General features: G+C 44.0%; 1 protein-coding gene and 1 long non-coding RNA gene across 7 annotated transcripts in view; one reads left to right on the forward strand and one right to left on the reverse strand.

Annotated features, from left to right (window-relative positions):
- The window catches only part of CCNY (cyclin Y), a 333,147-nt gene that overhangs the window by 220,173 nt on the left and 93,758 nt on the right, over positions 1-19,216 (reverse strand). Inside the window, exon 1 of one of the 6 annotated variants that reach the window (XR_005355140.1) lies at positions 15,502-15,715. The exons of 4 other annotated variants lie outside the window; for them this stretch is intronic. Coding sequence is in view for 1 of the 2 variants with exons in the window: in XM_038529662.1 (XP_038385590.1) it covers positions 15,502-15,655 (154 nt within the window). In the remaining variant the exon portion in view is untranslated. Of the gene's footprint in view, positions 1-15,501; positions 15,716-19,216 lie in introns of those variants that run through there. One more of the 6 variants, XM_038529662.1, reaches the window with a different exon arrangement.
- LOC119870079 lies at positions 16,304-18,269 on the forward strand. Its single transcript, XR_005355141.1, has 2 exons — positions 16,304-16,422; positions 17,344-18,269. It is a non-coding gene; the product is annotated as an uncharacterized LOC119870079 (long non-coding RNA).

Consider the following 19,216-nt stretch of genomic DNA (forward strand, 5'->3'; position numbering starts at 1 on the left):
CCTTCTATAAAAATATTCTCATACACTTCCAATAATACTTCCCTCCCCGGTTCCTCACCCAAATCAGTTTTAGGGGACTTCTGCTACAACCAAAAGAAGTTTTAATTAATGCTTGTGGTAAGGAGCCTCCAATACAGTCCCTAAAGTATCTCTAGGTATTCACATTCTTGTGTAACACCATTCCCTTGAATGTAGGTTGGATTTTAGGGATTTAATTCTAACAAGCAAGCAATGATGGAATATTACTTCCAAACTTGGATCATAAAACAGCTGTGTCTTCTATCTTGCAGGTCTCTCATGCTTTCTTTCACAACACTTGCTCTGAGGGGAGGCAGCTACCACGTTGTCACTAGTTGTGTGATGCTGAGGAGCAATCCCTCTTAGCACAACTGCTGTATCTGTAAAGTGAGGATCTCTATGGTACTTGATTGTATGAATGTTCTAGGATTCTATAAAGGCTATTTTCTCATACTCAACAAAAGCAATATACTGCTTTCACAGGTCTGAAAACATCTATTCTCTCTCCCACATTATACCTTTGAGTAATCATTTTACAAAATCCAGAATGTATGCAAAATACACAAAACTGGTCTCCACATCCATCAACTATGAAATCTTTTAGAATCAATGTCTTCTTAATGTGCATAATTCATTACATAAGATGTTTGGGAATTAAGCCACCAACAAGTTCCACATTCCTTACTGACTTCAGAATTAACCTATGTGCCAATCCACCCTGGCACCTTTCAAAAACAGTTTCCTTCTGCCTGCAGCACACTTCCTGCCTCTTCCCCACTCCCATCCCTCTTGCCCTTGCCATAGCCTTCTCTGACCACATCTCCTCATCAACCAGGACAGAGGTAATCACTCTGGCTTCCCTTCTATCTCTGTATACTGCAATCATCCATTTGCATATCTGTCTCCCCTTAAAAGATTATTAGGACCTTAAGGGCAAGGTCCAAGTTATATTGATCTTGCATTCCCAGCATCCAGTGGGGAACATGGAACTTAGTACTTGGAGGAACTTTTTGTTTGTTGACCAAATGAAGAACTGAACCTTAAACTCCTGCGGGGGTGGGAGGCAATCAAATTCTCACACTTCTTAAAAATGGCCCCTCTGCAGAGCCAGCATACCTATGGGACTGACCACAGTAGCCATGACTCTGAGCCTCATTGCAGGCACCAAATTCCCCCCTAAAGTGTTAGAAAATAAGCATCTCTCAGCCAAGACTTGCCTACTGAATTCCATTTTCTCTCCAACATCTTCTCTGTGGTTGAAGAGAACACATTCTAGAATCATTTCCACATAAGGGGTTTACCACTTACTAAAATGTTAATTTAAAAGGAAAGGAAAAAAAATAAAAAATAAAAAATAAAAAATAAATAAAAGGAAAGGAATTCCTGTAACTTCTCTGCTTGCCTAGGCCCTTACAGTAATAGCATTCTGCTTAATACAATCTCTTTATCTACAGCGAGAAATCCAAATGAAAACCTGTCACCACTTCTGGACTCTGGGAAAAAAATAGTAATAATAATTTTGTGCTCAGTTTTCAGCCACCTCACACATTGATCCCACCATCAGGATTAACAGTTATTTTCAAATAAAAAATCAACAAGCAAGAGACAAGTATTCTAGATAAAAAAATGGAATAAAAAAAGTGAAATAAAGGCCAAAACATTATATACCAAGCATCTTATAACAGTACTGAAAATAAGATGAATTATTTAGACAGTCAGAAACAAACAACACAGCTAACTTAGATCTCTGTGATCATTCCCATCACAAGCTGGCTAAACTGAAACACCAAACTGTACAATGAGAAATGGCTCCAAAAACTGTTAAGCTAAAGACATTCAAAGCAGCATTGGTCTTTATTAAGAGAATATAATTTCCATTCATTATAAATACCCCTTTACTCACAATACCTTAATAATGAGCTAGTTACCCGTTCACCAAAAGAGGTCCTCTAAAGGCACCTAACAAGAAGCATTTTTGTTCATCTTGTTCCAATGCTTTTATATGCTTAAAATGAAAATATCTTAAATATTCTATAACCATAATTTTCTGTTGCAGATTTATGCCCCTGGTCCCCATGCTAAGAGCCCTTATGTAAGTAGTACAAAATATGTTTTGTCCTATTTTCATTTCGTGCAAACAGGCTTTGTATACATTTGCATTTGAAAACCAAATGAAAGAACTCAATACATTTAACTTGGGTAAGGCTAGACCTTCCCTGAGAGACTTCATTTCACAGCAACAGGCATATACACTAGGGTTGCTCAAACTTTAGATTCACCCTTAAAACAATACCTAATGTCACTTTGGAGAATACAAAAAGAAAAGAGAGAATATAACCAAGGTCTAGCTGTTTCTGCATGGCTTAATATGATCTAATGAGTTTATCTTCCATATCCCTTCCAGGTGTGCCAAATGAACTAGAAGCGGTTCCTTCTTATGACTCCCAATAATGCTACTAAATGGTTCTGCAGACACTGACATGACAGCCCCAGAAATAGTCACAGCACCGAGGACTTGGTCTTCCCATCATTCTCCCAGGAAGCCTTTTCTTTTTTTTTTTTTTTTATAAATATTTTATTTTTTTAAAGATTTATTTATTTATTTATGCGAGAGAGAGAGAGGCAGAGACACAGGCAGAGGGAGAAGCAGGCTCCATGCAAGGAGCCTGATGTGGGACTCGACCCCGGGTCTCCAGGATCACACCCTGGGCTGCAGGCGGCGCTAAACGCTGCGCCACCGGGGCTGCCCCCAGGAGCCTTTTCAATCTCAGACTAATGGCTCCAGCAACCCAGTTTCCCTCTGTGTTTTCTAACAAGGGTGCTGAAAACCACCTCTCTAAATGAATAGCTGTACTTTTATAATGATAACGTTTCCTAACAAATAATATGTGCTATATGGACACAGAAGGGCTTGACTATACATTTTCAAACCTCAGGCTTTTGGAAAATATCTTCAACTTCATGAATCACTTCCAGGGGTGCCTGGATGGCTCAGTCGGTTGGTTGAGCGTCTGCCTTCAGCTCAGGTCCTGATCCTGGGGGTCCTGGGATGGAGTCCCGCACTGGGATCCCTGCTCAGTGGGGAGTCTGCTTCTCCTTCTGCCCACCACTTATGCATGCTCTCTCTCTCTAATAAACAAAATCTTTTTTAAAAAAAAATTTTTCAAGTCACTTCCGTTTGTATCTTTACACTTTTATATCTAAGGGACTGACATTTTGAGTTCAAATATTTTTAGAGGAAATGTCTGTCAGGAATACAGCACCACCACATTTTTTGGAGCATTTTTCCTCTAGATAAGCTACAAATCAAGAGTTGAATCTTCAACCTCTATTTCAAGAAGCCAATACCACCATTTCCTTATTCCAGCAGAAGTGTCCTCAGGTAAAGAAAGTGACTCCTGAAATCAAATAATTGAAATAGGTACCTCCCTAAATATGTTTCCTTAAAAGTATAACAATGCAACACAGATGCAACCAAGAGGTTTTTTCCCCCAAAGGTTTCTAAGATGTTCTTAAGTATCAGACAGCTGAATCAAACACCCATTCTGTTCACCTCAGGAGGCCACGTCGTCAAGCTGTTGGTTGAAATTTCAAAAGGTCCACAAAAATACTAAATTGTACTGAACACTTGTCAAACCCAGCCAAAGCTACTGCAGAAAACACAGTCAGATCAAAGAATTACAGCTTCTAACAGGCATTCCATTTTTATATTCCTCATCAAAACAGATTCTCAAAAGGAAAGTCTACTGTTAGTACTATAAAATATGAAAACCCACACACAGAACTAGCTGATTTTTAAAACTGAGTAAAAAATAAAAACTGTTGGCTAAAAGAAGAAAAACTTACCATACCTTTTTGTGTATTACACTAAAAAGAAAGAGAAAGAGAAACTAGAGGAAGAAGAAAAGAAAAGAAGAGAAATCATAAAGGAAGAAAATTAAGTGATTTTTTAAATTCATTTTTGAATTCAAGTAAAGAATTTACACACCTTCTGGTACACACAGAAAGCTATCCTAACCAGCCATTGTTAGATTTGCAAGCAATGTCTTTCCTGTCCATCTTAGAACAGGATGCTAGTTCTAATGAGTTCAAATGAACAATGCAACCCTTTGCAAAGCTGGGGGAAGAGGGCAGAGCATAGATCACATCAAGTCCAGATCACCCCTTGGAGCTGTGCAGCATAGAGTCTATGAAGTTCTACACCCACCCCATCCCCACCCCCTGCCTGAATGTGTCAAAGCCAGGGACACAGCAAACCATTTCGAAGTTGCTTTACTGTTTCCTTTTCACCTTGAATTCAATGGTTCTCAGGAGAAGTAGAAGGAGAGTTGCCTCCTTAGGGAAATTATATTTGGCAATGCAAGGAGACATGTTTGGTGTCACGACTGGGGATAGGAAGATGCTACCAGCATCTACTGAGTAAATGCAGTGATGCTGCTAAATATCTTACAATGGACAGGACAGCCCTCACCACCAACAAAGAATTATCCTGTCCAAAATATCAATGCCAAGGTTGAGAAACTCTGATATAGCTTAAGAACTCCTGCTTTACTGAAAGGGTTCCTGAATTTTACACTAAGAAGCTAGGCTCAGTGAACATACTTTCACACGTAAATATGACTAAACAAGATAAAACCCATTTATGAATGTTACTGTGAGGATTAAAAAACTAAAAATTATATAGGCAATTTATAGACTGTCCTTCTCTACTGGACATCAATACTACAGTTTGACACCATATTTCGAATCATGTTCATTAGAGCCAGATACAGACAGAAAAGGGAAAAGCATTCATCTGATGCCTTGAACTATCAACATTCCATGCCCAAAGTGAATACACAGATCTAATCTGAGAACAATGGAGACTGGGGGGCAAGGACAAGGCTGCATTAAGCCATGCCTACGTGGAGGTAGCTGGCTGCCATCTAGCAGACTAATGTCACACTTACCTACTGACATGAGCCCCTTGCTTTCAAATTTTCACTTCAGCCAAACAAACACTCCTTCCCACAATTCCTTTCATTCTTTCCTTCTAGTCCTATCACAGTGTTGTCTTATAAATACCCAGGCACAGTAATAAATTTCATTTTCAAAAAACTCAACAAATGTTCTCTCAAAAATACTTATTAGTTAAATGAAAGAAGAAAATATTGTCTGGATATCAAGTTTTCTGGTTTCATGTCAGAATTCCTCTCCCAGCAGAACATCTCTCTCAATTCTGAAAGTCACTGCCATGCTTACTATCCATCTCAAATCATTCTCAACGATGCAGAGGCACCCAAACATCACCCAATATAAAAGCAACCAATCCACTTCTGATGCCTATTTCTTACGTCTCAGGGCCTTGCTAGGCTATTACAAGGCATGCTGTGCTGTCTTGCACCTGGGTCCCATCTTAACGATGCTGCCACAGTTCCTCCCCACCTCCTCTGCTCATATACTTCACTTCCAACACCCAGAGGCTGCCAACAGCTTCCTAACTTGAGTTACCAAGTAACCCTCCTACTGCTCTACAAACAGTCAAGCGTGCTCAAAGAGCTTGCATGGTGCTTAAGATACATGGCCTGTCAGAAAAAAACCATCTTCCACTGAAGCAAATGGTTTGCAAAGCAAGAATATGTTTCCCATCTCTTAAATTTATCCCTAAGTGGTTAATACTTAAAAGTCACACATTTGAATACCGGCTTTGCTAGGCTTCCTCTGCACTTCCTACAAAATCAAAGAAATGGAAAAAAAATCAGACATTAGATTTATTTTATATAGAAAAGGATCAAATATATGCTCAAGTTAAAGTGAATAAACGATCTGTATCTCTTCAGTAACATCAACTTTAGTTTTCAGGAGGCAGAAGGTGATCTCTAATGCTATATAAACCCTGTTTACCCATGCTTTTCAAGCAAAACTACACATTAAAATAACAGTCCATCACTTACACATAGCTGGAGGCTGTGGGAAAATAAAATTACCCATATAAACTTCCAAAAGTAATCCTCACTGTAAATAAAGTAATCTCTGATGAATTTGTAAGTTTGAAATTTTTGAAACTGAATTAAACATGGCATCACAACTTCATTTCTCAACCTGGACTTTGACTAGGTACACAGAAGCCCTAAAACCTACTCTTTTAAGCAACTATACAAAGTCTGGATCCAGGGATCCCTGGGTGGCACAGCGGTTTGGTGCCTGCCTTTGGCCCAGGGCACGATCCTGGAGACCCGGGATCGAATCCCACGTCGGGCTCCCGGTGCATGGAGCCTGCTTCTCCCTCTGCCTGTGTCTCTGCCTCTCTCTCTCTCTCTCTCTCTCTCTCTATCATAAATAAATAAAAATTTATTAAAAAAAAAAAAAAGTCTGGATCCATACCTAAAAGCCAGAGATAAAGGATAATTATGATTACACTTAATGGAATAGATGTATTCAATTAATATCCTTAAAAACTGTAAATTCATTAATGGACAGAATACTAAATTTTGAGTGAAATCTTTTCTTGAGAGACAAAAAACAGATGTTTTAACCCATCCATGCATGCACTAATTCCTCTGATTAATGGTAAATTTGCAGTGAAACAAAGAGTTTACCAAATATAATCAAAATACTTTTAATAACTTCTTTTTCCCTTTTTGCCCACCAAGAACAGAAGCAACCATTCACAGGAAAGAATCTGTTTATAAAATGTTTTAAACACATCCACGGGCTTGCAACACACAGCTATATTACATATGAACTCTCATGCAGGGTATTTCCTATACTTCCTCCTTAAAGCCAGAAGGTCTATAATCAGAGGTGTCCAAAATAGAAGTGACTTGCATTTCATCATCCAACTAAGATTTTCTACAAGGCTCACAAAGCAAACTGGCAAGGATGCAATTGCAGTTGCTAACAATTATCTTTAGTGTACTCCAGCTGTACTTTTCTCAGTGCCAAAAGCCAGCTGACATGTCTACAGATGCTAGTAAAGCTATGCTGAGCATGGAACCCACAATTATCATACCCAATGAAGCCCCGCTATATCCCAAGTAGGGAGTAAAGATCACAAAGTGATGACCCAGGAATTAAAATTATATGTAGTAGGTAATGTGGCTATAGATTATTGTTAACCAACTTAACAATAATTTTTTATCAAAGTAGTATAACTATGGGAAAGTAGACACTTAGCCCAGAAATGTTAGCATCGTCCAAACATTTTATTTTTTTTAATTTATTTTTTATTGGTGTTCAATTTACTAACATACAGAATAACCCCCAGTGCCCGTCACGCATTCACTCCCACCCCCCGCCCTCCTCCCCTCGTCCAAACATTTTAGAACTCCTTTTTTATTACTTCCTATGTTCAATTTTTTGGCCATACTAAAAAAACAAATCAAAAATAAAAGTTCCTTAAAATAAAAAATAAAAAAATAAAAGTTCTTGACAAAATCAAAACTAATATATAAAATGTCAATATTCTGACAAAGGTGAAGAAAAAAAGACTTCAAGGTTTTCCAATCCAGTATTTTAAAGCAACCTTCCTGGCAAGGTAACAGAGATGTCCAGAGTGTAGTAGTCTGTAGCTAACCAACCCCTGAGATGATCTCTTTTCTCAAATTCACCAAGACTTTCCAGGCAAAATCTTGTTGATCTGAAGTATCTGTCAATTTGTGTGTCAACCCTCAATTGAAGCTTTGAAATATCCCTTTCCTCCAAGAGGCAGACAGCAAAAAGAGGCACTAGAAGAAGTAAAAGAGCCATAGAAAACAACTACAAACAGCATAAATGACCCAAGAAAAGGAAAGGAAAAGTGGGTTAGAGCTCTCTGCAATTGTGAATCTAGCTAGACTTTCTGGAAAGAAATGGCTACAAACAGCCAATAACCTGTTTTGGGCTATTTGAGCTCATTTTTCAGTGCATGAATTCCCCTTTACTTAAAGCAGTATTTTAATACAATAAATTTATGCCTTAAAACCTTCTCTGAAGAATTAAAAAAAAAAAAAAAAAAAAGCACCCTTCCTTCAGCCTTCACTTAAGGATACATATTACCATTCCTAGGAACTTCCTTCCCATGACACAGTCAGCGGACCAGCTGGGTGGGCTCCATTCCCTCCAGGAGTACCACTGCTCACTATATGACGCCATGGTGTGACTCTGAAGAGATGCAACCCAGAAGACCAGTAAATGTTTGAAAGAGTCGTATTCCTATTCCAACTTCTACTGCCAGCAAGCTTCCCATTCAAGGTCATACAGCTCTATATAACCTCATCCTACCCACTTTAAAATTCCAGTTATCCTTCTGGCACCATCTTATGAACACTCACTACACTGATGTCTTTGTTAGGATGAGCCCCTCAGGCTTCTAGTTTCTCTGCTTATGGAAAGTTCAAACACAGTTGCTGCAGATCTTGGAACACAATATTTCATGCAAGAACATCAACATGAGTACTGTGTTCATAATAACATACATTCATCGAGTACTTTCTGGTTTATTAAGCATTTTAACCTCATTTTGTTTTTTATGTTAGGTACCTCAGGGTATAAGGCTAAGCAGTAATTTTAAGCACATTCTTCTCAAGCAGCGAGGAAAGTGAGGCTCAGCAAGATGGAGGTCCCATAGTAAAGGCAGAGCCATGTCTGGGACATGTGTCTCCTGGTTATTGGGCTCCTGCTCTTTGTCCTCTACACACTTCACAGAGCCAGAGGCACATTCTAAGAAGACCCTGTCCTGGATTTATCCTTATTGAGCCCTACCTCATTCTTCAGGAGACACAGGGCAGAACAATGTTGAGTCTCAGAGCACAGAGAAGAAACGGTTTCTGACCAAGACTCCCAGCAACAAACTACTCAATGTTCCAAGATGATGCAAAATGTGGCAGGGAACATGAACTCTCTCCTTCCTTCCAACTACAAGCTGAAAATGATACTGAATGCATGATATCAACTACTATGGACTCACCCCTGCTGCCTATATGTTGACTCATGAAAGGATTCATCCTTTGAAGTATGACAAGCATGATATCATCAAGAGCACTCTTGTGAAAAATACCAAATGCTGCTTCCTGAAAGTAAGCCCAATATGACATACTTGGAGCTACATCCCTGACCTGGTGTGACTAAAACAGAATTTCAATGCCACTCACATGTCTTACACCTTGTTATTTCTTTCCTTTTGGTTCTACCCCTTCCTAGATAGGAATGAATTCAATGTTTGTGTTAACTTCAGCCAGAAATGTGAAAGTAATTTATCTCCTTAAGATAATAAAGACACTCCACTTTGTAGAAAAGGGTGAGAAAATCTACCATTCTACAAAATTATTTAATCTTTGCCTCTTTCAAAAAGCAGGCAGAAAAGTAAAAATCCTAATCACAAAGTATTGCTAGCTCAAAGCATACAGACGATGAATGAATGTTTTAAAGCAAAGTGGACACGGGCCAGGCACAAGGACAGGGGTCAGTTTCTAGACCCAGGTCATTCCCTAACTAGCTGTTACAGGGCCGTTGAGATGTGGAGCTCTCGCAAGTAATAGCAGATTGAATCCTAACCCTGACACTAACTAGCTATGAGACCGTGAGCAAATTTCTTAACCATTCAGTCTCAATTTTCTCCCCTGTAAAATAGGAAGAATGATATAAAGATTAAAAGAGATAACACAGGTCAAGTAATTAGCATAGCACTTGGGCCAAAGTTAGCACACAGTAAATTCTACTACCCTTGTCCATGCTCTGCATGAACTGGGCAGGAAACTGTACCTCTCCAAGATTCAGTTTACTTATCTGTAAAATGAGGGGGAGAGTAAATGACTCCGAGACTAAACTAGAAAGGAAAATAACTAAGTAAAGGTTGTGGATTCCTCATCAGTGCTTTGGAGAATGGTCCCCTCTGCAAACCTTTAACATGCACCTCTCCAATCTGCCTAATACATGTCAGTCCATGCTCAGTCAGAGTGTCTCCACAAATCTTGCAGGCAGTGCAGCTAATATATCTTAGTATGGAATGAAAATCCACAGATAGAGTTTTGCCCATCAGGCTGGAAATGGTCAGTGGGTCTGAGACACAAGAAGAAATCCAAAGAGATGAGGCTGCATATACCCAAAGAAACCAAGATCAGTCATTTAAGCTAATAAAATAACGTGCTTAGATTATAAATTGCTTCTTTCTCCCCCAACTCTTGTAACAGTGAGTGCATTTTTTTCTAGCTACCCTTCCCAGACCTAGGATAAGCCCCTTAGGCTTCTAGTTTCTCTGACTATAGGAAGTTAAAACACTAATTGCTGTATATCCTAGAACGTTTCACATTTAATAAAGAAAATCACCAAGAGTGGCTAAATTACCTATGTTGCAATATGCATATGTGTATGCATATTTATGCATATGCATAAACATTGCATATGTTTATTAGTACTTTTTGGTCTATAAAGCATTTTGGCCTCATTTTGATCTTTAAGGATGTAAGGCCACAGCTAAAGCCATTCATCTGAACAGATAAGGAAAAAAAAAACTAAATATATCACATTGTTAAACAGACTACCATTAGCCATGGTTTATTTCAGGTTAGTTGTTTTTTTTTTCTTTTGTTATGCTTTATAACCTTTAAACTTCATTTTCAGGATTTCACCCTACCTGCTACCTCCCAGGTTAAAACACAAACAAAACCAAAAAGTTTCATATCCACTCTACTTTCATTATTACAAGTCTTGGTCTTTCTCTACTTCCCTCCTGCTTTTCTCATGCAATAAATACACATGATGGTACTTTGACTCCAACATCCTTAAGTTGTTGGCTTCACTCATTCATTCAAATACAGAGCGTCTTCAGGGTAAAAGGCACTTAGGTTACAACAGCAAACAAAAATGTTCTATTGAAATTTACATAGTAGTAGATAAAAATAGTTATTATATATGTATATACTTACAATGTATATTACAGATGATTTCTAAGAAAGAAACAGTACTTCAGAGAACGTATACTAGAACTGCTGATGAGGTAATAGGAGAGATGTTAAAGGAGGTGGTGAGGAAGGCCTCACTGAAAAGAAGGAGGCATGAACCAAGACTGTAAGCAGTCAAGAGAGTTAGACAAGAGGAAACAAAGAAAAATATTCCAGGCAAAGGGACAGAACAAAGTCCTTGGGGTGACAGCATGTCAGGTGTATTCAAGGAACAGCACTGAAGGATAGATGCCAGTGTACCTAGAGTGAGCTAACGAGTTGAGTGAAGAAAGCAGGCAGCTCACACAGAGCTCTGAAGTCCATTGTAATGACTCCATCCATGGTAAAAGTCCATTGTAAAGCTTTTACTTGGTATGAAATAAGGAGTCACTGCAGTTTTACAGCAGAGGAGTCACATGTTAAAAGTTTTTAAAAGGATCTCTCCATGGCTGCTATGCTGAGAACGGACTGTAGTGGGCAAAGGTAGAAGCAGGGAGATCAGTTAGGTGGCTTAGCTCAGATGAGCAGCAGGAGAGGTTTAAGTGGTTAGATTCTGGATGTATTTTGAAGGTTGAGAGCCATTCTTTCCTAGCAGATTGGATACAGGATGATGGAGAAACTGGGTTGTCAGAGAGAACAGCTGATCTACACAGGATGAAATTGCCGGCAATTATTTTGAGACAAACTAGATGTTACAGGCATTCTCTCCTGATTCACTTAGTCTCAATTAATCTTAAATTCTCTTTAAGTCCACCCCTTTGTCTCTCCTCCTACAGAAATAATCTTTTTTTTTTTTTTTTTTTTTTTTTTATTTATTTATGATAGTCACACAGAGAGAGAGAGAGAGAGGCAGAGACACAGGCAGAGGGAGGAGCAGGCTCCATGCACCGGGAGCCCGATGTGGGACTCGATCCCGGGTCTCCAGGATCGCGCCCTGGGCCAAAGGCAGGCGCCAAACCGCTGCGCCACCCAGGGATCCCCTAGAAATAATCTAATCGGGGAAGACCAGTCTATTGAAGATAGATGTTTCTTTTCAGAGAAACTGTGGCTAAGACTGCAAGGACACACACTTTACCCTAGAAAGCAACCCCAGGACTAATTAATGTTTGATAGCTAATCAAGCAACAATGGGAAGTTTCTATGTGTCAATTACTGACCATATGACTTTGGGCAAGTCATTTCTCCTCTCTCTGCCTCACTTTTTGTCTTAAAGAAAGGACAATATTATCCTAGGGTTATTGTGAATACTAACAAGCAGAGCAGCATCTGGCACAAAGTAAACAATATCTAAGGGCTGCAAGCATTACTACCACTGTCGTTAAGTCTTTTTGTTATTTCTCAATCCCAGAATAATTTTATAAGAAATACCTAGGGAGTTAGTTGATGAGTCCCATATACATTTCCAAAAACATGAATTACCTAACACCACAAAGTACTTTGTACTTTGAGTACAAAGACAGGACAAGTTGCTGGTAGGTGTCATAGAAACCTAACTGCCCTAACTGCCCTGACTCAGTCACTGAAACACTATAGGACAAATATTACCCATTGTGTTTTGAGCAGGGAAAACATAAATTCAAACCTTATGCCTCTGTGATTTTAAGAAACTGACCTATCACAGAAGCCCCATGAACTCCTCTGAATCTTCAATTCTATCTGTCTGAGATGTCTTTAGGAATAAAGATGGTACTTGAGCACTTCAGGTGTTATATACTAGAATAAAGAATGCTTCAGTAGTAGTTTTTAAATGTTTACTAATCATCTATCAATATAATTCAGAAGTTAAAATCTATACCTATATGCTATTTCTATATGCTATTTAACTTAAATCTGTTCTCTTCTCCCAGCTTGATACTGAATGAATTTCTATGGAAAATGTCCCTGAACAACAGACTTATCCAGCCAGGGATTCTCAATCCTACCTATATCTTCGAATTACCTGGAGAGCTTTAAACATACTAACACCAAGGCCCAGTCCTAGATTTCTGGTGTAATTGAAACCAATGTTGAGAAACATATATAGGTAAATCCTATAAGTATTATTTATTGAATTTGGCAGAGAAAATATCGTTTAAATAGTAGATTAGGGGATGCCTGTGTGGCTCAATGGTTGAGCGTCTGCCTTTGGCTCGGGCATGATGGCAGGGTCCTGGGATGGAGTCCCACATTGGGTTCCATGCAGGGAGCCTGCTTCTCCCTCTGCCTATGTCTCTGCCTCTCTCTGTCTCCCATGAATGAATGAGTAGATAAATAAATAAATGTGAATTAGTATTTCGGTTTAAACTAACATCATCAGGGCAGCCCGGGTGGCTCAGCAGTTTAGCGGCGCCTTCAGCCCAGGGCGTGATCCTGGAGACCCGGGATCGAGTTCTGAGTCGAGCTCCCTGCATGGAGCCTGCTTCTCCCTCTGCCTGTGTCTCTGCCTCTCTCTCTCTCTCTCTCTCTCTCTCTCTCTCTCCTCTCTGTGTATTCTCATGAATAAACAAATAAAATCTTTTTTTAAAAATAAATAAATAAACTAACATCATCATATGAACTAAGTTCTGGAGCAAGAGGACAGTACAAGCCTAGATTAGAAATCTTTTTAACATGTGCGAGAGTGTCTTAAACTATCCTGAAATTCCAAAACCAGATTTGGTGGTCCTCTGAAGTTTTCTCAAAACTACTTGAGACCAAATCTTAGATTTCTTTCAAATGAAAGAACACACAATACTATTCTCTTTTTGTCTAGCAAAATCCTTCTAAGACGTAGTGCCAGGGGATCCCTGGGTGGCGCAGCGGTTTGGCGCCTGCCTTTGGCCCAGGGTGCGATCCTGGAGACCCGGGATCGAATCCCACATCGGGCTCCCGGTGCATGGAGCCTGCTTCTCCCTCTGCCTATGTCTCTGCCTCTCTCTCTCTCTCTGTGTGTGACTATCATAAATAAATAAAAATTAAAAAAAAAAATCCTTTAAGACGTAGTGCCAAATACCTGGTTATAATTACTTTTTTTCCTCTCATTTCCTTACTATAGTCAGTAATAGCATGCAGCTTGGCTCTAAGAAATGTACATCTTCCTTTTGTATTTTTTAAATTTGTATTTAAAACATAAAGCTTCCTCCCAATATTAGTGCACAGCATGGAGAAATTATTTCCAAATGTTTTTGCCTGTCAGCGTTGTATAAGACTCGGTAATGGCTTTCTATAATAAACTCCTGTATTCATTCATTCCTTTAAAATATAATACTTATTAAAACCTTTACTATATACCACACATTTCTTTCAACTGCTTGGACCATACCAATAATCAAGACAGTCCAGACTTTAATACCCTTCTAGACGACTTTAAATGCATTAAAGTATAACTGTAGTTCAAAGACATCTAAAGAGTAGGTTAAGATAATGGAAATCTATTATAACTACACCAGAAATATCACACGGAACCCTAATTACTAAGTGCCTACTATAAACCAGATGTTACATTAGTGCCTTTAAGATACAGTACTCCTTTAATAAAGTTGCTGTCCTGCAGAGATGACATAACTCTTTAGAAAAAATTAAGAGGCCAAACAATGAGAAAATTCTTTCCTTTAGCAGAGTTTAAATTTGGTTTTCCAGACTAGAGGGAATTCTCCATCCTAAAGCTGACTTGTAATAGAGTTGTGTCAATTCATTCACACAAGAAATTTTTCATCTTAGTTGAACTACACCAACTGTATGAAGATTTGGGGGTTAAAACAAGAAAATCACGTTGCATGAGAATATACTTCCAAGTTCACATTTTAAGTTGAAAATTATGTAAATTCAAGCATGATGCATAAACTACCTATCCATGATAAGCCAGGTAGCTTAAGGATAAATTAGTACTAAGGAAGATACTGTGGAACCAATAATATAAATACACATTACCAGGTGCAGTGATCAGCCCCTTATCTTCCCTTACAAACACTAGTCCGAACATCACTCAGCTCAATCAGAAATCCATAGGACAGTCATTCTGCGCCAAGCAAAAACCGGGTGACAACCCAAAGCTGTCTCCAAACCATTCTGATAATAATTGAGTTTGCTGTGTGTGTGTTTTAAGTATTCAGGTGACTCTATTTCACTCCAATCCTGCACATACCTCCCCGCCACAAAAAAAAAAAAAAAAAAAAAATTAAGTTTTTAACGGAAATAAGGAGCTGCCCAATGGGGTCAATCTGTAAGTTTCCGGGGGAAGCCGATACACGCCAACCCTGTTCTCCCCACTCTAGGTAGAGACTGATTCCGAAAAGGGATTCACTCATTTCCGCCAAACATCATCCAGTCCTTCCGCCTCCCAAAGGACGAACGAGAAGAACTCGGCGTGCGGGGCCCGCAGGCTCTCGGGCCGCCCCCAGCCCAGCACCGCCGCTCTCGGCTGGAGCGCGGCCAGCTCGCGCCGCCTCTCCACCTGCGCCCCCGCCCCGCGCTACTCCCGAGCCGCCCGCTCGGGGCCTCGGGCCTCGGGGCCTCGGGGTCTCGGGGGCCGGGGGGGCCGGGGGGCCGGGGGGCCCGGGGGCGAAGACCCGGTCCTGCCCTGCGGACTCCGGGGCGCAGGCAGAGGCGCGGCGCTGGCGAGGCTCACCGTCGATGTTCTCCCGGTCGCTGATGTGCTGCAGGTTGCAGCCCGTGTCCTCGCGGCTCAGGTCCGCGTCGGGCCGGTAGGACTCCAGCCGGGAGTGGGCATTCCTGCGGAGCTTGGGGCTGGACGACACGCAGCACGAGGTAGTGTTCCCCATCTTCGGCGGCCCCGGCTCCTGCGGCTCTCGCCTTCCTCCCGGTCCCCCGGCGCGGGGCGCGGGGCGCGGGGCGCGGGGCGCGGGCGGCGGGCGGCGGGCGGCGGGCGCGAGGAGGGGAGGCCCGCCCGCCGCCGCGGGAGGGGGCGGAAGCGGCGGCCGGCCCCCGGGTCAGCAGCGGCGGCGGCGGCGGCGGGTCCTCGCCATGGGCGGCGGCGGCGGCGGCGGCGGCGACGAGCGGGCGGCTCCCGGCTCCCCCCTGCCTCGCTGCGCGCCCGCCCAAGTCCCGCGGGCCTGTCCGCGGCGGAGGAGCGCTCGGGTCCGCGCGACTGCGGCCGCCGAGCCCGGCTCACCCCGCCGCGGCCATGGCGGGCGGCGCCGCGCAGGCCGCCTCACCCCCCGCGCTTCCCGGTCGGCGCCCGGGTCTCCGGCGGCGGCGGCGGCGGCCCACGAACAGCTTCCGGTTCAAGCGAGGGAGACGCGAGTTCGTGAGGGCGGAAGGGCCGGCGGGCGGGCGTCGGTGCGGCCCTCGGGCGGGGCGCGGGGCGCGGGGCGCGGGGAGCCGGGAGCCGGGAGCCGGGGAGCCCCGCGCGGCGAGCGAGGATGCCCGCCCCCGCCCCCGCCCCCTACGGCGCCCGCCCCGCCCGGTCGCCGCCTCTTCCCTCTGCCCTGGAAGCGGATGGGCGGCCGAGGGAGGCGGCGCGCCGAGTACGGAGCAGGGGTCGGGGCCGCCCTCGGGCAGGCGGGCGCGGGGGCCGCAGACCCAGCCGGTGGGAGCTCCGCTCTCGGCGTCTTCCACCTCCCCCGAGCCCTCCCCGGGGACCCGAAGTGCGCGGCGGGCCTGCGCCGCCCTGGGCCCGGCCGGGTCCCCGGGGGCCGCGGATAGGGGGGACGGAGCCGGAGGAGGGGCTGGGGGCGCAGTGGGGGAGGGGAGGGGAGGGGTGCGCCGGGGTGCCGCGGGGGGGCGGGGCGGGGACGGAGCCGGAGGAGGGGCTGGGGGCGCAGTGGGGGAGGGGAGGGGTGCGCCGGGGTGCCGCGGGGGGGGCGGGGCGGGGACGGAGCCGGAGGAGGGGCTGGGGGCGCAGTGGGGGAGGGGAGGGGAGGGGTGCGCCGGGGTGCCGCGGGGGGGGGCGGGGCGAGGACGGAGCCGGAGGAGGGGCTGGGGGCGCAGTGGGGGAGGGGAGGGGTGCGCCGGGGCGCCGCGGGGGGGCGGGGCGAGGGACGGAGCCGGAGGAGGAGCTGGGGGCGCAGTGGGGGAGGGGAGGGGAAGGGGTGCGCCGGGGTGCCGCGGGGGGGCGGGGCGAGGACGGAGCCGGAGGAGGGGCTGGGGGCGCAGTGGGGGAGGGGAGGGGAGGGGTGCGCCGGAGCGCCGCGAGGGGGTGGGGCGGGGGACGGAGCCGGGCGGCGGGCGGCGGGCGGCGGGCCGCGGTAGGGAGGGGCTGGGGCCGCGAAGGCTGTCTCGCACACCGGCGGGAAAGGGGTTGTCTTGTTTGGCCTGTTTTGTTTTAAGCATTTAAAAGGAAACGGGACCCTGATTTGGGATTTCTCGCGTCTACTTTGAGTTCTGACCTTGTTTTAGAGGGTGGGGTAGATCTTGGGGGTTCCCGGGCCACACTCCTGTCGAAGTAGCCGCAGTGGGAAGTTAACGTGCGGACCGGGACCGCTAACGGGCGCTGTCCTGCACTTTCCAGGGCTGCTGAGTGCGTCTTGCGGAGACCAGCGTAGCCTGAGCGTGTGAGCGGAGATCAAGGGACGCGATGGGACGTGCCTGGCCCACGGTTGGCGGGCTCCATGCCCTCCCAGCACCCCACAAAGACCTCCTCAGGGTGCAGAAATAATCTTCCCATTCTTTCCAAATAGTCAGTGAGCAAGTCAGGAGAGACTCAGGGGAAAAAATGGCTGTGAACACAAAAAATACGGTGCAACCCTCTTCATTTATATCTGGGGATACTTGAAGCCCAAAAAGATGAAGCGCCTCGATTTGCCCAGGGTCCCAGTACAAGTCAGTGATAGATGCAAGCACTGAAAGGGAAGAAAAGGATTGCGGAAACTAATACATCATCAGCAACGTGTGGACTTCTTACCTGAGGCTTTATAAACACGTATTTCGTTTAATTCTTGATATCTAGCCCTTTTTACAACCTGTACTCTCTCTGCCATGCAGTCATGTTTATACATTTATCAGCCAATAATCAAAAGAGCCTCATGCTCTCCAGTGGATTAATGCCATTTGTTGCAATAAGTGGCGGATGTCCTTGGAAAATAAATGGCAGCAAAGTACTGATGTTGACAAGATGAGAAAGGGAGTTCCAAAGAATTGCAGCCCTGAAAAGGTGGGTAGATATCAACAAGACAAAATAATGCTCCTTATTAAGGTGGTTCTGATCTTGCTTCCCAGGAAAGTTATAGGGACATAACTGCAAGTCACTGAATGTGAATATTCACATTTCCGGGGCTACAGCGTGCGGATAAGATGGATGAAAATTGGGACGGGGGTTATCATATTGTCTGTTCTGATTGCTGGTTTGTAATTGGGGCACTATAAACACCCAGATACTGAACCATAAGTGTATGGCATATCCACTCAGGCATATTAAATAATTTTCATTTAATTGTGGAATTTATAATGTTTTATTAATGAAATGGTTTGAAAGGTTTAAGAGGAAAGGCAGAGTAGCTGTTTGCAAGCTTCCTGTGCTGGCGGGTCACTGGGCAGTGTTAACAAAAAAGAGCATCTCGAGGCGAAGGAAGACAGGACCAGGGGTCAGGGTAGCCACAGACTTGCCAAGGTGTGGATGGCCATTGGTCTACAAGGGCTTTTCCATCCCCCACCGTCCTCATCCCCTCTTCCACATTCCTGCTGTGTTCCCTGTTGGACTTACTCAGAAGTCTTGACTTTTAGTGTATAGGCCCAGGACTACTATTAAAGCCTTATCAGTGACTCACCTGAGTGCCACCCCCTTTTGCCCTTCCCCTTGGCCCACACACATGCGCACTTCAGACTGCTCCAGGCAAAGATACCTCGCCTTTGAAACACAGTGACGCTTTGGAGAGGTTGCAGAAGCAAAGCAATTCCAAGACACTAATGAAATATATCATTTATTGAACACCTGCTGAGAGTCATATTCCGTAATAAGTATTTTTTACATCTAAGCCTATGCTGTTTCCCACATTTTACAAATAAAGACACTTTAATTCTGATAATTAAACCTAAGATCAGAGTACTGAGAAAAGGCCTGAGTGGGTATATGAACCTTGGTTCTAACTGCAAAGTCCGTAAGTTCCCCTCTCAGCTATATCTACCCCAATACCTCCTGCCCCCATGTCCAAGTATCACTGAGCAAGAAGCGAGCAAAGAAATGGGTTAGAATAATGAGAGAAGAAATCTGCAAAAGTTATGAGTGGAAGAGATTCTGGAAAAGAGACTCTAGTTTTACTTCTCCTTTTTTATTCTCTCTGAAGGAAGCTAGCAGTGACTGCTTAGGACTAGTTCTAGACTTGAAGAAGAAAAGGGATCATTATTTCTGTGGGCCTCCCTCTTAACCAGAGTAAATAGACGGGCAA

The sequence above is a fragment of the Canis lupus genome, chromosome 2 (assembly GCF_011100685.1).
Source record: "Canis lupus familiaris isolate Mischka breed German Shepherd chromosome 2, alternate assembly UU_Cfam_GSD_1.0, whole genome shotgun sequence".
NCBI lineage: Eukaryota > Metazoa > Chordata > Mammalia > Carnivora > Canidae > Canis > Canis lupus.